At 42.6% G+C, this 20684-nt stretch overlaps 1 protein-coding gene across 1 annotated transcript in view; it reads left to right on the forward strand.

Annotated features, from left to right (window-relative positions):
- The first annotated feature begins 2706 nt into the window (after positions 1 to 2706).
- LOC149312942 (FRAS1-related extracellular matrix protein 2-like) overlaps positions 2707 to 20684 on the forward strand; it is a 96537-nt gene continuing 78559 nt past the window's right edge. The window contains exons 1-2 of the mRNA XM_089527238.1: positions 2707 to 7834; positions 9000 to 9089. Of these exons, the coding sequence (XP_089383364.1) occupies positions 2707 to 7834; positions 9000 to 9089 (5218 nt within the window). The remainder of the gene's footprint in view (positions 7835 to 8999; positions 9090 to 20684) is intronic.

A 20684-nucleotide genomic window follows, 5' to 3' on the forward strand; every position in this document is an offset into this window, starting at 1 on the left:
TCCATTTAATTTTTCCCACCCAGTACAAACAGCCATTTCACTGTGGCTCTTATCCAGAGTTGTGGATGTGCACACTAACACAAATCCTCTTACGCCGATGGATTTCTTTTCCTTGCAGTTATTTAAACCAGTGGTTGAGTACTTGTGGCCCTCTTAGTATTGAACTCTAACTCCCATCAGTCCCTACCAGAATGGCCAATTGTCAAGAATGATGGGAACTGTAATCCAATGGCATCTGAGGGGCTGTTGGTTTATCATGCCTAATTTAAATCCACACTACTGAGACTTCACATACGCAGGACCAGGGAATTCTGATAGTGAGCAGAATATGTGTAGTACTCTCTAAGTGGCTCAAAAGGATGAGAGGGACAGAATATGCCACAGCATGAGTCTCATTATTGTGGGTTTATCTTACAGTTTTATATTTCAGACTATAGTAATATGATTCTAAGAATGTACATTTCTGTTGGCAAGAATAAAATTTTGTTTTCTTCCTGCTGGTATATTATGTAAGCCTGTGACCTCTACATTGCAGCCAGTGTGGTACTGTAGTTTGAATGTTGGACTAGGACTCCGGGAGACAAGGGTTCAAATCCTGTTCAGTCATGGAAGCTCAGTGGGTGACCATAGGCAAATCATATTTTCTTAAAGGTATGATTTTACTTTTGCTCATTGCTTATGTCACAACTCTTGCCATTACATCAAGTGATCTACAAGAATTATGACTTATGAATAACACAGGGGCCAGTGTGATGTCGTGGTTTGAACACTGCACTACAACTCTGGAGACCAGGCCATGAACCCCACTGGCTGAATTTAGGCAAGTCACACTCTCTCAACCTCAGGGGAAGGCAAAGGCCTCCTCTGAACCAATCTTGACAATAAAACCTCATGATAGGTTGGCATTAGGGTTGTGATAAGTTGGAAACTACTTGAAAGCACACAACAAGAACAACAAAAAGTACAAAATACATTACTAGGGATTCTGTATGATGTGGTATAGTGAACCAGTGTGGCATAGTGTGGTTTGAGTGCTGGTCTTTGTGCATGGAGATGATGTGGCAGATGCAGCTTTGCATTGGGACTAGCCTGTGGTGAGGGGAACAGATGAATTTAGGGCACCCCCATGAGGATGGGGTCAGATGGTGTTGAAGTGCGTGTAGTGTGTCAGGAAACCATTGTCTTTGTTCAATTCATTGTCTTTGTTTCCTGACACACTACATGCACTTCAACACTATCTGACCCCATCCTCATGGGGGTGCCCTACATTCAGCTATTCCCTTCACCACAGGCTAGTTCCATTGTAAACCTGGATCTGCCACTTCATCTCCATGCACAAAGGCCAGTTTCCTCTGTCTTTGTGCACTAACAACCATAGTTAAAACTGGACCTGCAACTTCATTTCCATACACAAAGGATTTGTAATTTGAATTGACATCCTCACATACCAATGGCATATATATGTCTTTCCCTGGCTTCCACTCCACCAAATGCATCTGAGGAAGTAGACTGAAGCCTATGAAAGCTCATGCTGCCAACTTCTTTCTTTCAGTTAGTATGTAGAGAGATCTTGTAGCCCCTTTGAGATTATGTAGGCTGAAGTCTTCAAAAGCTCATGCTGCCAATGTCTTTCTTTCAGTGAGTCTCAAAGATGCTGTGAGATCTTGCTATGTACTAACTGAAAGACAGACATTGGCAGCATGATCTTTCCTAGGCTTCAGTCTACTTCCTCAGATGCATTTGGAGATGATGATGAAGATGATGATGATGATGATGATGATAAATGTAGAGAGGTCTTGTAGCACCTTTGAGTGTAACTGAAAGAAAGAAATTGGCAGCATGAGCTATCCTAGACTTCAGTCTACTTCTGCAGATGCATTTGGATATATAATAATAATAATAATAATAATAATAATAAATGTAGAGAGATTTTGGAGCAGCTTTGAGACTCAATGAAAGAAGGGAATTGGCAGCACGAGCTTTCCTAGGATGATGATATTATTGTTGTTGTTGCTGTAGAGAAATCTTGAAGCACCTTTGAGACTCGCTGAAAGAAACTGGCAGCATGGGCTTTGGGAGCCTTGAGTCCGCTTCCTCAGATGCAGTGGACTGAAGCCTAGGAAAGCTGACGCTGCCAATGTCTTTCTTTCAGTGAGTCTCGAAGGGGCTGCAAGACAGATCTCTCTGGGGACTCTCTCTGTCCCTCGGAGGGTAACGGAGCCTTAAAACTCGAGCCCCGGGAGGGAGGCAGGCAGGGAGGAGTGGGAGGGAGGGAGGGAGACCTCGGGGCTCTTAAAAGAGAGGCTGCCGGGACAGAGTCCTTTGGCTGGCGGGAGGGGGTTGGACTGGATGGCCCTTGGGTCTCCCTGGAGGGGGAAAGGGAAAGAGGCGGAGGCGGAGGCGGAGGGGAGGCTGCTGTCGGTGGGGCTGGCTCCTGGGCTCCCTTCCCGGGGAGAAGCGCCCTCCCTGCCTGGGGCCAGAGCTCCCTCCCATCCCCGCCTGGCTGCCTGCCTGCCTCCGGGGGTCTCGTCGTCTCTGTCTCCTTGGGGAGGAGGAGGAGGAGGAGGAGGAGGAGGGGTCCTTCCTTCCTTCCTTCCTTCGCTGCCTGCCTCCTTTGAGCCGGGTCCCAAAGCCCGCCGGAGCTCAGAGAGCCAAGAAGAGCGCCTTGGAAGCGGCGGCACCAGCAGCAGCAGGAGCCGAGGCGTCATGGCCGGAGCCCGGGCGCTGCTTCGGGGGGCTCTGCTGCTGCTGCTTCTGCCGCCGCCCTCCCTGGGCAGCCTCCCCGTCGAGGGCCAGGCCGAGGCCGAGGGCGCTGCTGCTGCTTCCGAGGGGCACCTGGTGGCCTGGAACCGGGGCCTGCGGGTGCCCTTCGGGCGCTCGGTCTGGCTGGATCCCTCGCGGGACCTGGTGCTGCGGGTGCCGCCGGGGGAGCGCTGCTGGGTGCAGGTGCTGGAGCCTTGGCGGGGCCCCGAGGGCCCTCCGCTGCCGGGCGCCTTGTCCCCCGGGCGCTTCCCTTGCTCCTTCGGGCCCCGGGAGGTGAGCTACACCCACTTCGGCTCCCGGAGCCCCGGCCGCCACCGCCTCCGCCTCCAGCTCCGCTGGCACTCGCCCAGCCGGACCCTGGTGCAGCCCTTCACCCTGGAGGCCCAGGTCCTGGCCCAGCAGCTCCGCCTGGTCCGCCGCAACCTGCCGCTGCTGGTGGAGAAGCTGGGCGGACGCAGCCCGCCTCTGGAGCCGGCTCTCCTGGCCCTGGAGGAGGGCGCCCCCCGCTGCCGCCTGACCGCGCGGCCGGAGCCCCGGGTGGCCCTGCCCGCCTACGGAGCCCTGGTGGACTCCCAGGGGCGCCCCCTGCCGGCCGGGTACAGCCTCGACTGCGCCGCCTTCCTGGCCTCCGGCTTCTACTACCAGCACACGGCCAGCAGCCCTTCGCCCGACAGGGACGCCATCCCCATGAAGGTCCAGGTGGGCGGCCCAGGCCAGGAGCAGCAGCAGCAGCAGGAGGAGGAGGAGTACTTCCAGGTGGTGGTCCGCCTCCGGGAAGGGGCCCCCAACACGCCCCCCAAGCCCAGCTTCGTGGCCCTCCTCATGATGGAGGTGGACCAGTTTGTCCTGACCGCCCTCACCCCGGACCTCTTGGCCGCCGAGGACCTGGAGAGCCCCTCCGACCTCCTGCTCTTCAACCTCACCTCACCTCCAGGGGGCGGCAGCAGCGACGAAGGGTACCTCCTCAGCACCGACGACCCCGGCCGGCCCCTCACGGCCTTCACCCAGAGAGAGGTGCGGGAGCTGAAAGTGGCCTACCAGCCCCCCGCCACAGACTCCGACCGGGAGCGCCTCTTCCAGCTGGAGATGGAGGTCGTGGACCCCGAGGGGGCCACCTCCGAGCCCTTCGCCTTCGTGGTGGTGGTCAAGCCCATGAACACCTTGGCCCCCGTGGCCATCTTCAACCGGGTGGCCGGTCCCCAGATGACGCTCTTTGAAGGCCAGTCGAGGCCCCTCGGGGACAACCTCCGGATCGGTGACGAGGACAACCTGGACGACGTGAAGGTGTGGGTCACCAGGGGCCTCAAACACGGAGAGCTCCGGGTGTTGGGTGCGCCACCCGGTCGCCAGTTTTTTACCCCGGCGGAGCTGGAAGCTGGACGGGTCGTCTACCAGCACGATGGCAGCGAGCACAGTTACAGCGATAACATTATCTTTCGGATGGGAGACGGACGACACCAAGTGGAATTTCTTTATCCGATCACTATAGCCCCCGAGGATGACCAACCACCTCTCCTCAACGCCAACACTGGCTTGGTCCTCAGCGAGCACCAGGTGGTCCAGATCTCCCCTTTTGTCCTCAGCGCTACGGACATAGACTCTGATGACGCAGCCATTCGATTTGTACTGAAAGAGGTTGAAGGACCTCCAGATTCATCAAGCGATCGACGTCTTGGTGTGCTTTTGCTGAGACAAGCAGAACTCCCATCCTCTTACGAGAAAGAGGAGGAGGACGGGGAGGGAGATGGTGCTACTACATCCACCTGGCACTTTCTGGAGAGTGAAGGTCTGTATGAGAAGGAGGTGACCGAGTGGCTGCAACAAGATATCTTGGATGGAAAGTTGTTCTACAGGCACACGGGGCCTCATAGCACCAGCCTAGTAATGGACCAGTTCACGTTCTACCTCCAAGATGATAATGACCCCCCAAATCAGTCTGGAGAGCAGGTGTTCACTATCAAGATTCAGCCAGTAGATAATCTGCCTCCAGAATTGTACCCAGGTACCACCTTGCAGATGACTGTCCTTGAGTATCAGATCACCCACTTCAGGAAACGTTACCTGCGTTACACCGATCTGGACACAGATGACAGAGAGCTGAGATACACTGTGCTGTCACCACCAACTGACACAGATGAAAACCACCCTGTGGTGGCTGGAGAGATTGTGTTGACTGACAATCCTTTGGTGGCCATTACACACTTTACACAAGCACAAATAAATCATCATAAGGTGGCCTATAAGCCACCGGACCAAGAGCTTGGCATCACTCCAAGAGTGGTGCAGTTCACTTACAGTGTGGAAGACAGAGCGAGTAATTCTGCACTAGGCATCTTCACCTTCTTCTTGCAGCCGGTGGATAACCAGCCCCCGCAGATCACCAATGCTGGCTTTACTGTGTTTGAAGGGGGTAGCTTCCTTCTGACCAGCACTCAGCTAGATGCCACAGATAAGGATACAGATACTGATCGGATTGTCTTCACCTTAATGGAGGCACCGCAGCATGGCCACCTGCGCTACTTGGAGGAAGGACTGATGGTGCAAGGCGAATCTTTCTTGTTAGATGACATTGCTAATGGTCGCATATCCTACCAGCATAGTGGTGATGAATTCACCAGTGATTCCTTGCAGCTGGAAGTGAGTGATGGGGTGCATCAAGTTCCAATCACTGTTAAGATTGCTGTTCAGCCAGTGGATGATGAACGACCCAGCATCACCATCCCTGGCAGCGATGGACTTTTGGGGGCCTTTATTGATGTGCTGGAAAATAGTGTCACTGAAATAACAACTTCTCTTATTCAGGGGACAGATGAGGATACTGATGAACTGGCACTGACTTTTATTGTGGAGGATCCCCCAAAATTGGGTGATATCTTAGTGGATGGGGTACCTGCTAAGAAGTTCACCCAGCAAGATCTTATTAGTGGAACAGTAGTTTATGCTCACAATGGTGGTGAGATTGGTTTGAAGAAGCTGTCTGATTCCTTTAATCTTACTATCTCGGACCTCTCCAGTGAGTGGGTGGTGGGAGGCAACACTGTGGAAGGAGTGCGTGTAACTGTGACCATTTTGCCAGTGGACAATATTGCTCCTGAGGTTATGGTGGGGGAAGAACCATTTACTGTTTATGAGGGAGGGAAAAATGTGTTAAACTTAAATTTGCTGGATGTAGAGGATGTAGATACTCCCAGGGATGACGTCTTGTGTACCATTGTAGTACAGTCTACCTCTGGGTACCTGGAGAATATCTCTCCAGCCCCTGGATCAGAAAAATCCAGAGCTGGGACTGCCATAAGTGCATTTTCCATCAAAGATGTTCGTCTTGGGCACATCAATTATGTGCAGAGCATCCATAAAGGAGTAGAACCGGTAGAAGATAGATTCACTTTCCACTGCTCTGATGGCATCAACTTCTCACCACACCAGTTCTTTCCCGTTGTCATTATCCCAACCAATGATGAGAAACCAGACTTACATGTACGTGAGTTTGTGGTATTAGAGGGGATGAGCTTGGTGATTGACACTCCCATTCTCAATGGTGTGGATGCTGATATACCCCCAGATGAGTTGCGCTTCTTTGTAACTGTTCCTCCAAAACATGGACAGATTGTTAATCAGCTGCCCACTGGCACAGTGTCAGTACACAATTTCACTCTGGAAGAAATCCAGGAAGCCTCCAGCATTGTGTATGAGCACGATGACTCAGAAACTAAAGAGGATAGTTTCAGAATCCAGTTGACTGATGGTCTGCACATAGTGGAGCAAGAAGTTTTAATTATGGTCATTTTGGTAGATGATGAGACACCTAGATTAGCTATCAATGATGGATTAGATGTGGAAATAGGCGAGTCCAAAATTATCACTAACCGGGAACTCAAGGCTACTGATATAGATTCAGAGGACAAGACACTCATGTATGTTATTCGTTTGGTACCCAGACACGGACTTCTGCAGCATATGAACAAAGAAGGAGAACTGTTAGGCAATATCACACTGGGCATGAATTTCACACAGAATGACATAGATCAGGGTTGTATCCGCTATGTTCATACAGGCCATCAGGGAGTCCGTGACTTGGTTAAGTTTGATGTCACGGATGGCATGAATCCTTTGATAGACAGGTATTTTTATATTACCATCAGTGGTATTGATATGGTCTTTCCCGAGGTGATCAATAAAGGAGTGACTTTGAAAGAAGGTGGAAAGGTGACACTCACTACTGACCTGCTGAGCACAAGTGACATTAACAGCCCGGATGAGCTTCTCCGGTTCAGTATCACTCGAGCTCCAAGCAGAGGCCATTTGGAGAACTCTGACCATCCTGGAGTTCCTGTAGTTACCTTCACCCAGCTTCAGCTAGCTGGTAACAAGATTTATTACATCCACACTGCAGAGGATGAAGTGAAGATGGATAGTTTTGAGTTTGAAGTGACAGATGGCTATAATCCAGTCTTCCGTACCTTCAGGGTCTCAATTACTGATGTAGACAATAAAAAGCCAATTCTCACCATCCATGACCTAGCTATTCAGGAAGGGGAAACCAAACTGATCACCCCATTTGAGCTGAATGTTGAAGATCGGGACACACCTGACCGTTTCCTCCGCTTCGTAATAACACAAGTCCCAGTACATGGCCAGATAATTTACAATAACAGTTACTCTGTAACCAGTTTTACTAAGCAAGATCTGAATGAGAACATGATCAACTATAGGCATGATGGCACAGAAACTACTCAAGACAGCTTTTCTTTCACTGTGACTGATGGAACTCATTCAGATTTCTATGTTTTCCCTGATACCGTCCTTGAAACACATCACCCACAGACAATGAAGATCCAGATCAATTCTCTGGACAATGGTGTGCCACAGATAGTAGTGAATAAGGGTGCCTCAACTTTGAGAAGTATTCCAACCGGGCACTTAGGCTTCTTAATTACCAGCAAGTATCTGAAGGCAGAAGACAGAGACAGTCCACACAAACTGTTGAAGTTCAAGATCACAGATGTGCCAAGGCATGGGCTTCTTATTAATACCGCCCAAGGAAATGGAAGTGTTAAAGCCTTCACACAAGGTTAGTGCTAAGGGCTTTCTGTCTTATTTACTGATTCTATTAGAAGTTTAATGTCATGCAAAGAAGTTTGTTTGCTTTATAATCTTGGCATCATTGATAGTTTCCTTCCCACCAACCACTTATTCTGTGTCAGTTGCACAGACGTTTAGAAACTTCAGCTAGTACAAAGACTTGCAGCCAGAATGTGGCAGGTGACAGGGACCCTACAGATCCACTGCCTGCCAGTTTGTTTTCAGGCACAATTCAAAGTGTTAGTTATGCCCTATAAAGCCCTATGTGGCTCAGATCCAGGCTATCTAAAAGGCCGTATCTTCTTGTGTGAGCCTGCCTGGGGACTAAAATTGACAGAAAAGACCCTTCTCTCAGTCCCACCATTGTCAAAGGGGGCATGTGAGAGAGGCTGTTCTCAGTGGATGGCCTTAGACTCTGGAACTCCCTTCCAAAAAAGGCCAGAATAGCTGCCTCCTTGCTGGCCTTCCAGTAGCAGGCAAAACTCTTTTTATGCTGACTGGTTTTTAAAATAGAAGTTTTTAAAAGAATATTTTAAAACTGAACTGTTTTTAAAATCTTTTAAATTTCATTTTAACTTTCTTGAAATTGTTTCAAAATGGTAAATAGTTTAATAGTTTTGCTATTTACCTTTTGTATGTTTTTAGCTGTAATTTTCTTTTTAAATTGTAAGTTGCCTTGAGTCCCAGTTTTTGGAGATAGATGGAATCCTCCCCCTTTTCTTCCTCCTTCTTTTTCTTCTTATTTTTGCACATTGCATAATGAAAAATGCATAATGTAACAGTAATGAGTTGAGTTTCTAGTTTTATTCAGTTTGGCAGGGCCTGCATGCTAGTTTTTGCCAGAACTTTGTTGTTGGTTTTGTTATTTTATATTGGGAGCATCTCCTGAGAATGTTTTTCATTGAAAAGTGAGATTTTTATTAATAAAATAAATAAGCTTATGAAGAAAATTTATAAGTTGTAATCCTATCCTCAAAAAATTCTCTATTGCACAGTCCTATAGAAATCTACCAAAAAGTAAGGGCCACTCAGCTTATTAAGATGTAAGTGTCCATAGGATTAAAGCCTTACAGTTCAAACTGCTCTGAAAAAGCTTTTTCTGTTAGCATAGTGGTGATCCAGTAACTAATGTAGCTTTTTCCTGTCCCTGTCAGCTGATATTGATGACATGAAGATCTGCTATGTCTTGAGGGAAGGTGAAAATGCAACTAGTGATATCTTCTACTTCTCAGTTGAAGACAATGGTGAGACAATACTTTCTTCTTATAGCAGTATATCTTAAAATCAATACAGTGGTATCAATACATGCTTGATTATGAGTTCATTATAGTTGATACATAACTTGGCAAAGAACATATACTGTGTATGTTTTATTTCCCCCCCCAAAAAACTATTCTACACATATTCATTGTCCACAGGTTTAGTATGTGTGCATAACTTTGGCTTGCAGCAGATCCATAGAAGGCTGCTGTCAAGCGATCGGGAATGAGGTTACAAAACCATGTGTGGACTTTCTGTGTTCACACAAATCTCTATCATATTCTCTCTCTGCTTGGATTTGATATTATGTGTGTGACTTCGTTTAGGTTTTCTTGAAATTCTTTTCCATTCAGGTTGCCAGTACCAGATAGGTTGTGCAGACCTAAATTTAAGTAGCTCTGGAATGATATCCACGCCCCTATTGCCCATTTGAATGCTTTTAACTCCCAGTACAATTGGAATCCACTCCCTTTGCCTCAGTTTCAAATGGTTTTAATATTATTATTACTGGTAATCTGGTTCTAACATATAATATGGTTCTAACATAACACCTTTTTTTAAAACCTGGCTTGCTACAGAGCCTGTGAAAGTTGCCTCACACATAGAAATTCAACAGTGTCCTCAGTCTGTGAGAACATGAGTTTTCCCCTCCTTATTTTTTTAAATAGACAAGGGCCATCCAGTCCAACCCCCTGCCATGCAGGAACTCACAATCAAAGCACCTCCAACAGATGGCCATCCAGCCTCTGTTTAAAGACCTCTAAGGAAGGAGGCTCCATTACACTCCGAGGGAGTGTGTTCCACTGTCGAACAGCCCTTACTGTCAGGAAGTTCCTCCTAATGTTGAGGTGGAATCTCTTTTCCTGTAGCTTGCATCCATTGTTCCGGATCCTGTTCTCTGGAGCAGCAGAAAACAAGCTTGTTCCCCCCTCAGTATGACATCCCTTCAGATATTTAAACTGGGCAATCATATCACCTATTAACCATCTCTTCTCCAGACTAAACATACTCATTTCCCTAAGTTGTTCCTCATAGGGCATGGTTTCCAGACCCTTACTATTGCAAGAATGCTTTTGGGAGAAGGATGTTCAGGGGGGGAAGGAAGAGAGGGAGGCATAGAAATTAATATCAACAAGAAGAATTGCAAGGATCTTCTTGAAGGTGGAAATGGAAGAAGGTTTTGCAAAGTGGAGGGGGGGATGCCCTAGCTTTCTAAAATCTCATACTCTATACATTGTTGTCACATTTTGTGACAGACTGTGTTTCTCCAGCTTTCTTCACCATTCTCCCAATGCTGATGCTTAAAAACTTTCATCTAGACAGAGGACAAGTTGGGCAGGTTTTTAAACATTGGTAAAAAGGAGTTTGTCAGAGGTATACCTGTATGTAGCCTGTAAGTACTCAGGCTTTCAGTTATCTTATTTTGTGATCAGGCTGCATGTTCTGTCACAATAACATTTGTAGTCTTGATTTCAAAAAGTTAACAAATTATAGCAAAGTTACTCCTACTTCATCAAAAAAAAAAAAACCCCTGATATTCCTTATCAGTAAGCAAAGGTATTATTACTGTGTCACAAAAATTTATAGTGCAATAGCAATATCCAATTACTGCATCTCACTGGATATTATACAGCAAGAACCAAATGTGGTACTATAGCTGTCAGGTTTTTGTAAAGATGTGTATGAGTCCTAAATAACTCAGCAGCTATTTAAATTAGCACCAAAACATAGTTAAACAAAATTTATCTTATTATTGGTGGCTCTGAAAGAGATAACAGAAATATGTTGCATTTACTTAAATTTATGCTCCAGCTGTCTGTGATATATAGATAATGTTGTTAATCTGAAACATATATTCAGTTATACAACTAGCACAAGTATATCAGTGTTGCTCTAAATTCTTCAGATGTAGCATTGATTGAGTTCGTAAGGTACAGCATTGGCACCCAAGTACCAGATTTCAGTTGTTAACAGCTGGGACTGTGTGGAATGAAAACATGTGCATTTATCAAAACTTCCTGTGTCTGAGACCTTTGAATGAGGTGATACTATACTAGTAGTAGGTGATAATCTGTATAGCTTTAGTTGTAGTAGCTGGATAAATGGTTATAACATTAGTGAAAATATATAGATGCTAAATGTTAACTATCCTTTCCCCATGTTTTTTGTTTAAGCGGCAGAATAACTATGAAGAGAATATTCCATACTGTTTCAGTGCATAGATCTATTTCATGGTTAATATCAAAATGAAATAGAGATAGAAATAGACATTGATATAGAGATTGATATAGATGATGATGATGATGATGATGATGATGATGATGATGATGATGATGATGATGATGATATTAGTGATTAATGTTGGAATGGAGATTTTTTTTAAATGAGGGAGATTAATTTCATTTTCCCAATTAAAAATCATAGGAACATATGTTTGTGGAACATATATCTATTAAGCCTTGTAGTTAATCTGTTAAACCTTTATTACACTTTATTGTGGCACCAGAGCTCTCTGACAGGGAAGGCTAAATGTCTCACAAAACTACATTTGAGCCAGGGCAGTTAAAGCAGTCTCAAACTGAATTATTTCTGCAATGTGTTTTGAACATGACTCTACTTTAGCTGGGACCACATTGATTTTTACCTGTTTCCTTGTGGCAATGCTAAGGATGATATTAACTTTGCAATTTTAATTCAGAAAATTCTTCTGCAGTGGGATGGAACCACTAGTAGGTTATACTCCACCTTTTGTGGAGAGTGGGTGGGTTGCTGAGTGCTGCAGCCCACCCAGTTTCCCTAGCAGGAGGGAAGAATAATAAAAATGGAAGTGTGAGGGTTACAAAAAAAAAAAAAATGAAAGAAGAAAAATGACAGGACATGAGGAGGACTATTTTGAGAGGCTTATGAGGTGTGGAGGAAAAGTCATCTGTTTATAGAATGTCCTCTGCTTGGGTCCTGTGGATCAGCAAACTCAGCCTGAATTGTAGAGGCTGATTCATGATATCTTCAGAGCCTGTGGCCCAGAGTGATTTATTAGTCACAACTAGAGGGGCACATTCACATTATAAATTTTGCAACACTATTGTAATACAGTCCTCCTTCTTTATCGGCAGACTTGCGATCTGCTGATTTAACTATCTGCAGATGGCAAGCTTCATTTTTATTAATGGCAGTGAGGGCATGCAGCTGTGCTAGCGGGCATGCACACATTGTGCCACCATTGAGAAAAACAGGACTTGAGTGTGTACGGATTTTGGTATCTGCAAGTGTGTGTGTGTTCAGAATGGATTCCCTGCAGACATGGAGAGCCAACTGTACTTTTAATTGCTATGGTTCCATCATGTGGCTTGACAGTTGTCTAGAGATAGGCATTAGGAGTCAGCATGGTGTAGTGATTTGAGCTTTGGACTACAACTTTGGAGAACAGGGTTCAAATCACCGCTTGTCAATGGAAACCCACTGGATGATCTTGGGCAAATCACGGTCTCTGAGCATCACATTTCCCTCTGAACAAATCTTGCAAAGAGAACCCTGTGATAGGGTCGTCTTAGGGTTGGCATAGGTCAGAAACAACTTGAAAGCATACAACAACAACCATTTAGAATTCTCAGCCAGAAAGCTCTAATGCCTCACTAGACTACAGGATTATATAGGATGCAGCTGTGGCAGTTTAAGTGGAATCATAGTGCTAGAGCTATGTAGTGTGAATGGGCCACAACTTTTGAATCAGCAAGCGTTTGGTAAGTCAACAGTTATGCAAGTTCCATCCAATTCAATATATCTACTCTACTTAAGACTACCAGCTATATTTAGGCCAGTGTCTGTGTGTAACTTGAAGAAAGTTTCGCTACAGCACTGCCTGCTCTCAGGTAATTGTGGTGACAAATAATTTAGTAATATTTCAAAAGGAATTACCATATATACTCATCTATAAGTCTAAAAAATTATGCCCAAAATTGACCCCAAAATCCCAGATCAACTTATTTATGAGTCACTATGGTAATGTGATAGTACCTTTCAGATTTCCCTGTGCACTGTGGAGAGGAGTTTATTTCCCTCTGGAGCCAAGTAGAAAGAGTCCTGAGTGATTGATTGATATTGCTGTTTGTTTAAGAGCCCCTCAGCATGTCTGGCTGAAATGATGAAGCAAAAAGCCTCAGTGAGAGTCTCTGTTGCTATACTCACACTAAAGGGGCTTCCAAATTTTACCCGCAACCTATCCATGAGTCATGGCAAAATCCATAATTATGGCCCCAAAACCTGACCTTGACTCATACATGAGCTCGACTTATAGTTGAGTATATACAGTAGGTATCAGTATTTTAGGCTTCAATAAGTGTTTCAGTGATTTTTCTTCTTTTTAATTCAGATATTTTTCTTATGGTGGGTGGGGTAATGAAACAAGGCTATGGGTGTGTTTAAAAATCTGCATCTCTTTGTTGATTTCCTCCTTTGAAAAAACACTTTCAAAACAATTTGATTATCTGAATTGTATGTCATGGAGAAGCTTCCACTCATAGACTATCTGAATGGGAAAATGGACACCCAATTACAATTTCTTTTAAAATGCCCCAATTATTTATTAAAACAAAAATACTAAACGTCTAGCTTATATGAACATTGAGTCATAGGGAAGGACCTTACCATCCATTCCTAGTCATCTTAAAATGCAGCTGTTACATATGCTGGCCCTTATGTTAGCATGCCACTGGCTGTTAAACTAGGTGCTAACTTTTGATGCATTTAATTAGAGCATGTGTGGAAACTGTACATAATATGACCATTCTCTATTGTACAGAATCCTGAGATTTGTAGTTTGGTGAGGTATTAGCCTGCTCTATCAGAGAGTTCTGGTGCCTCACCAAACTACAAATCCTAGCATTCAGTAGGCTAGTGGCATAGCACTTAAAGTGAGGTCAAACTGTTTTTATTGTGCAGTGTGAATACAACCCCCTGTGATCTAGAACATGTATAAATCAGGGCAGGGAAACCACATTTATATAAATTGGAAAGTGCATGGGCATTCCATAATGAAGAAACAACCAATTTTTCAGCCCTTGTTGGCTTGTGTTCAGAGGGAAGAAGGTGGTAGGGAAAGAGGGGTTTGATCTAATCTGAATCAATATTTACCAGTCTCGTTCCTGCTGTTTTAGTAGATTCCAGATGAAATCCTCAGAATCATGAGCCAAATTGTAGGGGAAATTTCCCTGTAGTAAAGATTTACAATCTCTCTCCTAAAGGGATGGCAGATTAGGCAAAGCATGGCTGTCCAGCCATTGTCCAATTTTAACTTCCATGAGCTGTAGCCAGCATATCCATTGGTGAGCAATGCTGGGACCTGAATTCCAGCAAGAGCTGGACAGCTGTATTTTTACCATTTCTGATTTAAGACACAATCCTGTAATCCTTCAGAGGCTATCCCATACAACCATGCTGTTCAGAGTGATGGTCCGTGCAATGGGCACAATTATGGTACTAGTTCCCGGCATATTAGAAAAAGAAATTGTTGGTCTCCCACACCATATCCTTAGAAGCACTGCCAAAAGATATGCACTGGCACAGTTGGTGAGGGCATGAGACAGGGAATGTGATGTGGGTTTTCTGGAAAAGGTAGGTGATGTGGGTCTTGGGGGTGGGGAGGGAATTCAGAAAAACTTGCAGTGCTCTAAGTAATGTTATCTGATTTCACACATTTAGTTTAGATATATTTAAACACATTCAGAGCTTAATGTATAAATTATTTTATTGGGATATTTGTAACAACGTGAACAGAAGAGCATATACTTCCCTTATATTTAGCAAAAAAATGACCTTACCCAACAAATCACTACTTTTTAAGGTCACAGACCTAAAGAAAACTGAACCTGTTACACCTTAAATCAACAGTTTTAACTATTTGTCTGAATCACCTTCGCTCACTTTCTATACTACTTATCATTCCATTTCAAGCTAAGAAACTACTTATCATTCCATTTAAAGGTGAGAAAAAATATTTTATTTCACTAGAGAATGGCTGTGATTCTGTGGGTCGAGACAGCCTATCACATTTTGTCTTGGCTACATGTGGTTGTGACTGAGAAGTAAGAGATTTGGGAAAAGGAAACAAGCATAGCAATATGTTCATTTGTTAGTTACTGTGAGTATTAGGGTTGGTCATTGTTTCTATACTTAGAAGAATAACTAGAACTTTATATGCTAAGTTTAGTCCATCTAACATGACTGACTGTAGTACTACAGCCCAGTTTACTATGGCGTTGTTGTTGTTGTTGTTGTTGTCGTGTGCCTTCAAGTTATCTGTGTGACTAATGGTGACCCTATCACAGAGTTTTCTGGGGCTGAGAGTGTGATACATGCCCAAGGTCACCCAGTGGGTTTCCATGTCTGAGTGGGGATTCGAACCCTGCTCTCCAGAATCTTAGTCCAATGCTCAAACCATGATGGCTCTTTCTCATAGACAGACAGACAGTATGGAAGATATGCCACAAAGAAATAAGGCACTGGAAAATTTGCCACCCCACACCTCTAGATAGGTTGGCTATTCCTAAACTGTGCAGTTACCTTTTTGGGAGTTGCTGTCATTCCATTGGCAAATAAAAACTTTTTAAAAATTGTTTTTATTTATTTTTTTAAAAAATTGCATGTTAAACTTTTTAAAATGTTATTTATTTTAATGACATTTTAGTAAAAGGCGAAAGATTTATACGATCCGAAGAGAAACCAGAGTATTTTAATGACATTTTAAAGAGGTTACTAATGCTTTTCACAGTTTAATTACATTTCAATGTTAACCTGCTATGTTATTATTATTAACCTTTATTTATAAAGTGCTATTTATTTATTTCCAAAACTAATCCACAAGAAAAATAGGAGAAATTTGGTAAAGAGGAAAAACAAATGCATTATTTTAAACTTACACTCTATTACCTTCTGAAGTATTCTACAGCATCTTAAAAATTAAAAATGACCAAAGCATAAAAACAACAAAGTTGGGGAGGTTATCAGATACACAACTGCCCCCCCCCCCCCAAAAAAAAATAATCCACATATTTGTAAATTGCTTTGAGTCCAGGCTTCCTGGACTTCCCTCTCCACAGCTGGAGAGGAAATCTTCCACCAAAGATCAAATTGTGGTGCTGGTGAACCAAAAGACTTAGTTCAAGCTCCCCTTTTACAGAATTGAAAAATGAGGGTGACATGAAAGATATAGCAATGGGGTGAGGCCAGCAGATTCTTGCTCTTTTCCTCTGTGCAGTTCTTAACTGAGTAATACTATAGTCACCAAACTCTGATTCCTTCAATAATCGAGGGTGAATTCTGATCATTAGAATGTGAGGTAATTTAATAAGTGGATTATTGTTCTTTGGGGAAAGTTGAGTATTTGATTAGCTCCCCAACATTTTATGCTTTGGTCATTTTTTTTTAAATTTTTAAAATGCTGTAGATTACTTCAGAAGGTAATGGGATGTTATTTTAAAATAATCCATTTTGGTTTTTTCTCTCTAACAAACTTTTTTGATTATTTTTGTGGATTAGTTTTGTAAAGGAAGCTTGAATGTGATCTCTTGGAAGTTGATGATATGGTGTAGAAATCCAATAAATAAATGAAGAAGGAAGGAAGGAAGGAATCTTCTCTTGTTCATATTGCTTCATTGAAATTGGCTTCACTTGATTCAGTGCAGTAAGAATTCTTTTGTTTGAGCCAAACAAAGTGCAGTTGGCACTTTTGAATACCTGGCAGTCTTACAGCTGGAAAGATCTTCCCTTTTTGAAGGAAGCCAATAAAGTAATCAATAGACAAATGTAAATGGCCTGATATCAGTGAAAGAAAAACATTGACCCTAAGCCAGCTGGAACAAAATAGGCCAGAATACTGAACCCTTTCTGTAACTGATGAAGTTAAACATCAGATAGTTGTATTTACTTAAGGAAGGTGAGGAGTGCAGTTCTGAATTCCTTGAGCAAAAAGTTTTATTGCGCAAGACAAGAGGCTGTATATATCCTTATATGCAACTTGGTGTTATAAAAAGATATAAAGGAATCCTGTAGCAACTGAGAAAATGAAATATCCAGCGCATGTTTTTGTGGATTAAGTCCACTCCATCAAATATCTGTTGCTAAGCTTGTTTTCCTTGTTTGTTTGGTTGGTTAGTTTTTTACTAATTGAAAAGAAATAGATATGCATATCAATTCTCAGCAACAACTACGTAAAGTTAAAGTGGTGTGAAATTGCATTTATTCTACAATGTAGCAGTAACCAGGCACGACAAGTGAAGAAATATGAAATACATACAGTTTTCTGTTGCACACGTTGTTTTATGTATCAGGGTGCATAATTTATTTTGTGCTAGAAAGCTGATATTTGGCAGGCATGTCCTGTGGGAGTAACTTAAAATATTGCAGTCTATATTTACAGATCAGAATAGCCAGACCCCATCTCAAACTTTTTATTGCTTTTTATCATGCTTTCTATGTTTATTATCTTTTATTGATGTTATCTGCCTTGAGCATTCGTTTAAATTGGAAGGACTGTAGGAAAAAGGATCCCAAGAAGTGATAAAATGGAAGGTTTTTTCATTTACTGATTAAACTTACATGACTGCACTGCCTTTGTCCGCTAACAAATTAAGCAACTTTGTAAAAATTAAGCAGGCTTCTTTTGTTCTACATGCTTTATATGGAAAGGAGGGCAAGCAACCTGTGAGGTTTTCTGTTTCAAGACAGTCCTGTTAAAACCTGTGATATATTTAGATTTCTCCTTTGGTTTAAAAAGCTGTGAAGTATGTTGAAATAAGTGAATTATAAACAGTGAAATAGTTTCCAAATTAGGATGAGCATGTAAAACCAATACCTTTTAAGGGAAGAGATTCTGTGGGTTTATGTAACTGTACAACAAAGGTTTTTTTTTTAAAATCTCTTTTAATTATACATCTTTCAGACTGTGGAGTAATCCATGTGGTAGATTTTGCAAAGAATACTAGTTCACAAACATACTTAGTTTTTCAGAATAATATCCATAGTTCAGCTGATCCCATTCACAATTAAGAGAGGGTTGTGTTGCTCCTAGGCATGCCCAGAGCCTGTCACAGTGGTCATGTTCTTGAAAAACTTTTAGCCAGAAATCCTGCCTTATTATAGTGTGCATGGGCTTTGTACTGGTGTGAAACACCCATTTATTTCTCCAAGTGAGTGAACAGATGAAATATTGATAGTTTCCAGTTGCATTTGAACCCAGAATTATGGTTTATTGTGTCTGAATAAACAAGGATTTGCAAGCCAATAAACCTTGATATAGAGGTCAGTTATGATCTGGGTTTGGTGAAGCACAATAAAATAGACTTCTCATTAATGCAGAAAATAATGTTGCTATATGGTAACAGACTGCTTCATCTTGCAGAACTTCCTCCTTTGCCTTGCTATAGAAGACAGGACATAAAGTGTACTGACTTTTTGTTCTTGTCACCTTTTTTGCTGGCCTGCTCTCTCTTATCTATCATCTTCTGCCTTCTCCAACCCATTGGACCGTTTAAATTTGCTTTCTGGAGGGAGTCAGCAGTTACTGTAGATATGTCCTGTTCTGATTTAGTGGAACTCAGTGAGACACTCTTTAATTGTTTCCGCACCTTTGTCTTTAACACCATTAGAGCCCCCAATTCAGCTTTTAAGCAAGAAAAGTAGACACAAATTGAACTTGCAAAGAGCAAATGCAAGGAGCTTTCTCCTGATGTAGATATAGTGTAAGTATAGTGAAGAGGGTTATTATAGAATAGCCTAAGGGCTAATCAATAAACATTTCTTCTATAGGATAGTTATTTGAAAACTATCCTTCTTGTATCTCTAAGTCCCCTTCAGGGTTCTAAAATTTCCTTGCATCAGCAAATAATGAATAAGAGGGAACATAAAGGAAGCTTATAAATGAAGAAGTCCAGACACAGAGTATTCTTTCTATATGATATGAAATAATATTTATAATAGCAATCTGAAATAATATATGAGAATTATTAATTTTAGCCCCAGCCTTACCAATTCTGGGTATTAATACTTAATGCTCTGAAAGATTTTCTGTAAAGTTAAATTTAATGCAAGATTTTCTGTGAAAGGGAGAGCTACAAGCAAATAGTCCGGCTTTGCTTCTCTTGCAAATATTTTTGATTGCTTTTGTTTGACACCTGCCATTTAACTAGTTTCAGAGCCCTCTGGAATATTTGCCTGTACCTAAGCAAAACCATGTCCATGACAATCAAATAAAAGATACATTTCTGGCAATTTGTTATGTTTGGAAGCAAATGAAATACTTGACTGAAATGTTATTGCTAGTTCCCCCCTAATTAACATGTTAGAGTTTGCTCAGAGGCCATTAGTGTTTCAAGCAATATGTCAAATCAATTTTTGAGCTTTCCGTAGACGTACTACGAAGGTTACGAAGGCTTCAGACTTTATAAAGAAAGCACTACACTGATGACCACCCAGGAATATGTGAGAAATCAACTTTGAGTCAAAAATGGTTTGTGAATTGTAGAACTGGCTTTATGCCTTGAAGATGGGTCTGCTCTCCTTGTGGAATAGTCTTTGTTACTACAGTTGACCCAATGTATCAGCAGAGGTTTTGTCCCCCCCCCCCCCCATACAACATATTCTGTGTTCTCAAGGCCATATAGGTCTGTGGATAGGATGCTCAGGTGTCTGCATTAGTACAGCTGTGTGCAAGCACTGCCATTCACTTATACGGGACACAGCTAATCATGGATACTCAAAATTGCAGATAGACCTTCAATATGGAGGGCTGACTGTGATGTGGTTGTCTCATCCAATACACATACACAGAGTGAATTACACACTGTGCTTCTTTTTTAATTATCTGAATTATGCGTTTGTTGCTTCTGAAGAATAACAAAGAAACATGCGTTAAAATGATTTGGCTTCCTTTTGATGCCATAGTGGTTGCCCGTGGTTTTTATGTTACACCCTCACACACAAACTTGGAATGTGGAAGTCCATCTTCAAGGCATTTCTCCATCACTTTGAAGTATCCAGGTGTACGTTATTTTGGCACTGCTTCTCCCATGTTCGTGCAGTATTCTTGCCCAAGAATTGGAGAGGGACAGAGGTTGCTGGTATTGTGCTCTGGTTCTTTAGCCTGGTGTTTTCTGGTGCCTCCAGAACCAGAAAAAACCAAACATTTTCTGTCTGGTTCACCCCGACCCCCTAAGGGAACTACTGTATTTCTTCAACAGTCAGGGAAGAGATAACCAGTAAGCCTGAACTGCAGGAATTTTGAGGGTCCGAAGCATTCCAAGGTGACAGCTGTGTTTTTTTAAAAAACAACTTTAGCCCATGAAATTAACAACTTGTCATTACACCTTACAGATCATGTTGTAAAATGAATCCTATGTATTTTCTCAAGGCTGTGGGTACATTTATTTATTTTGTTGTTTAGTTGAAATATTTTTACTTGCTCCATATGTAAGATCTTTGGGAGGCTTACATTAAATTAGCTGGACAATTTAAAATGCAGAATAATCAAATAGATTGTTCTATCAACAATAGAAATAATATTAACATTCTAAGAAGACATTAAACAG

The sequence above is a fragment of the Sceloporus occidentalis genome, unplaced genomic scaffold, assembly GCF_023333645.1.
Source record: "Sceloporus occidentalis isolate IW3139 unplaced genomic scaffold, rSceOcc1.0.p SCAF_5, whole genome shotgun sequence".
NCBI lineage: Eukaryota > Metazoa > Chordata > Lepidosauria > Squamata > Phrynosomatidae > Sceloporus > Sceloporus occidentalis.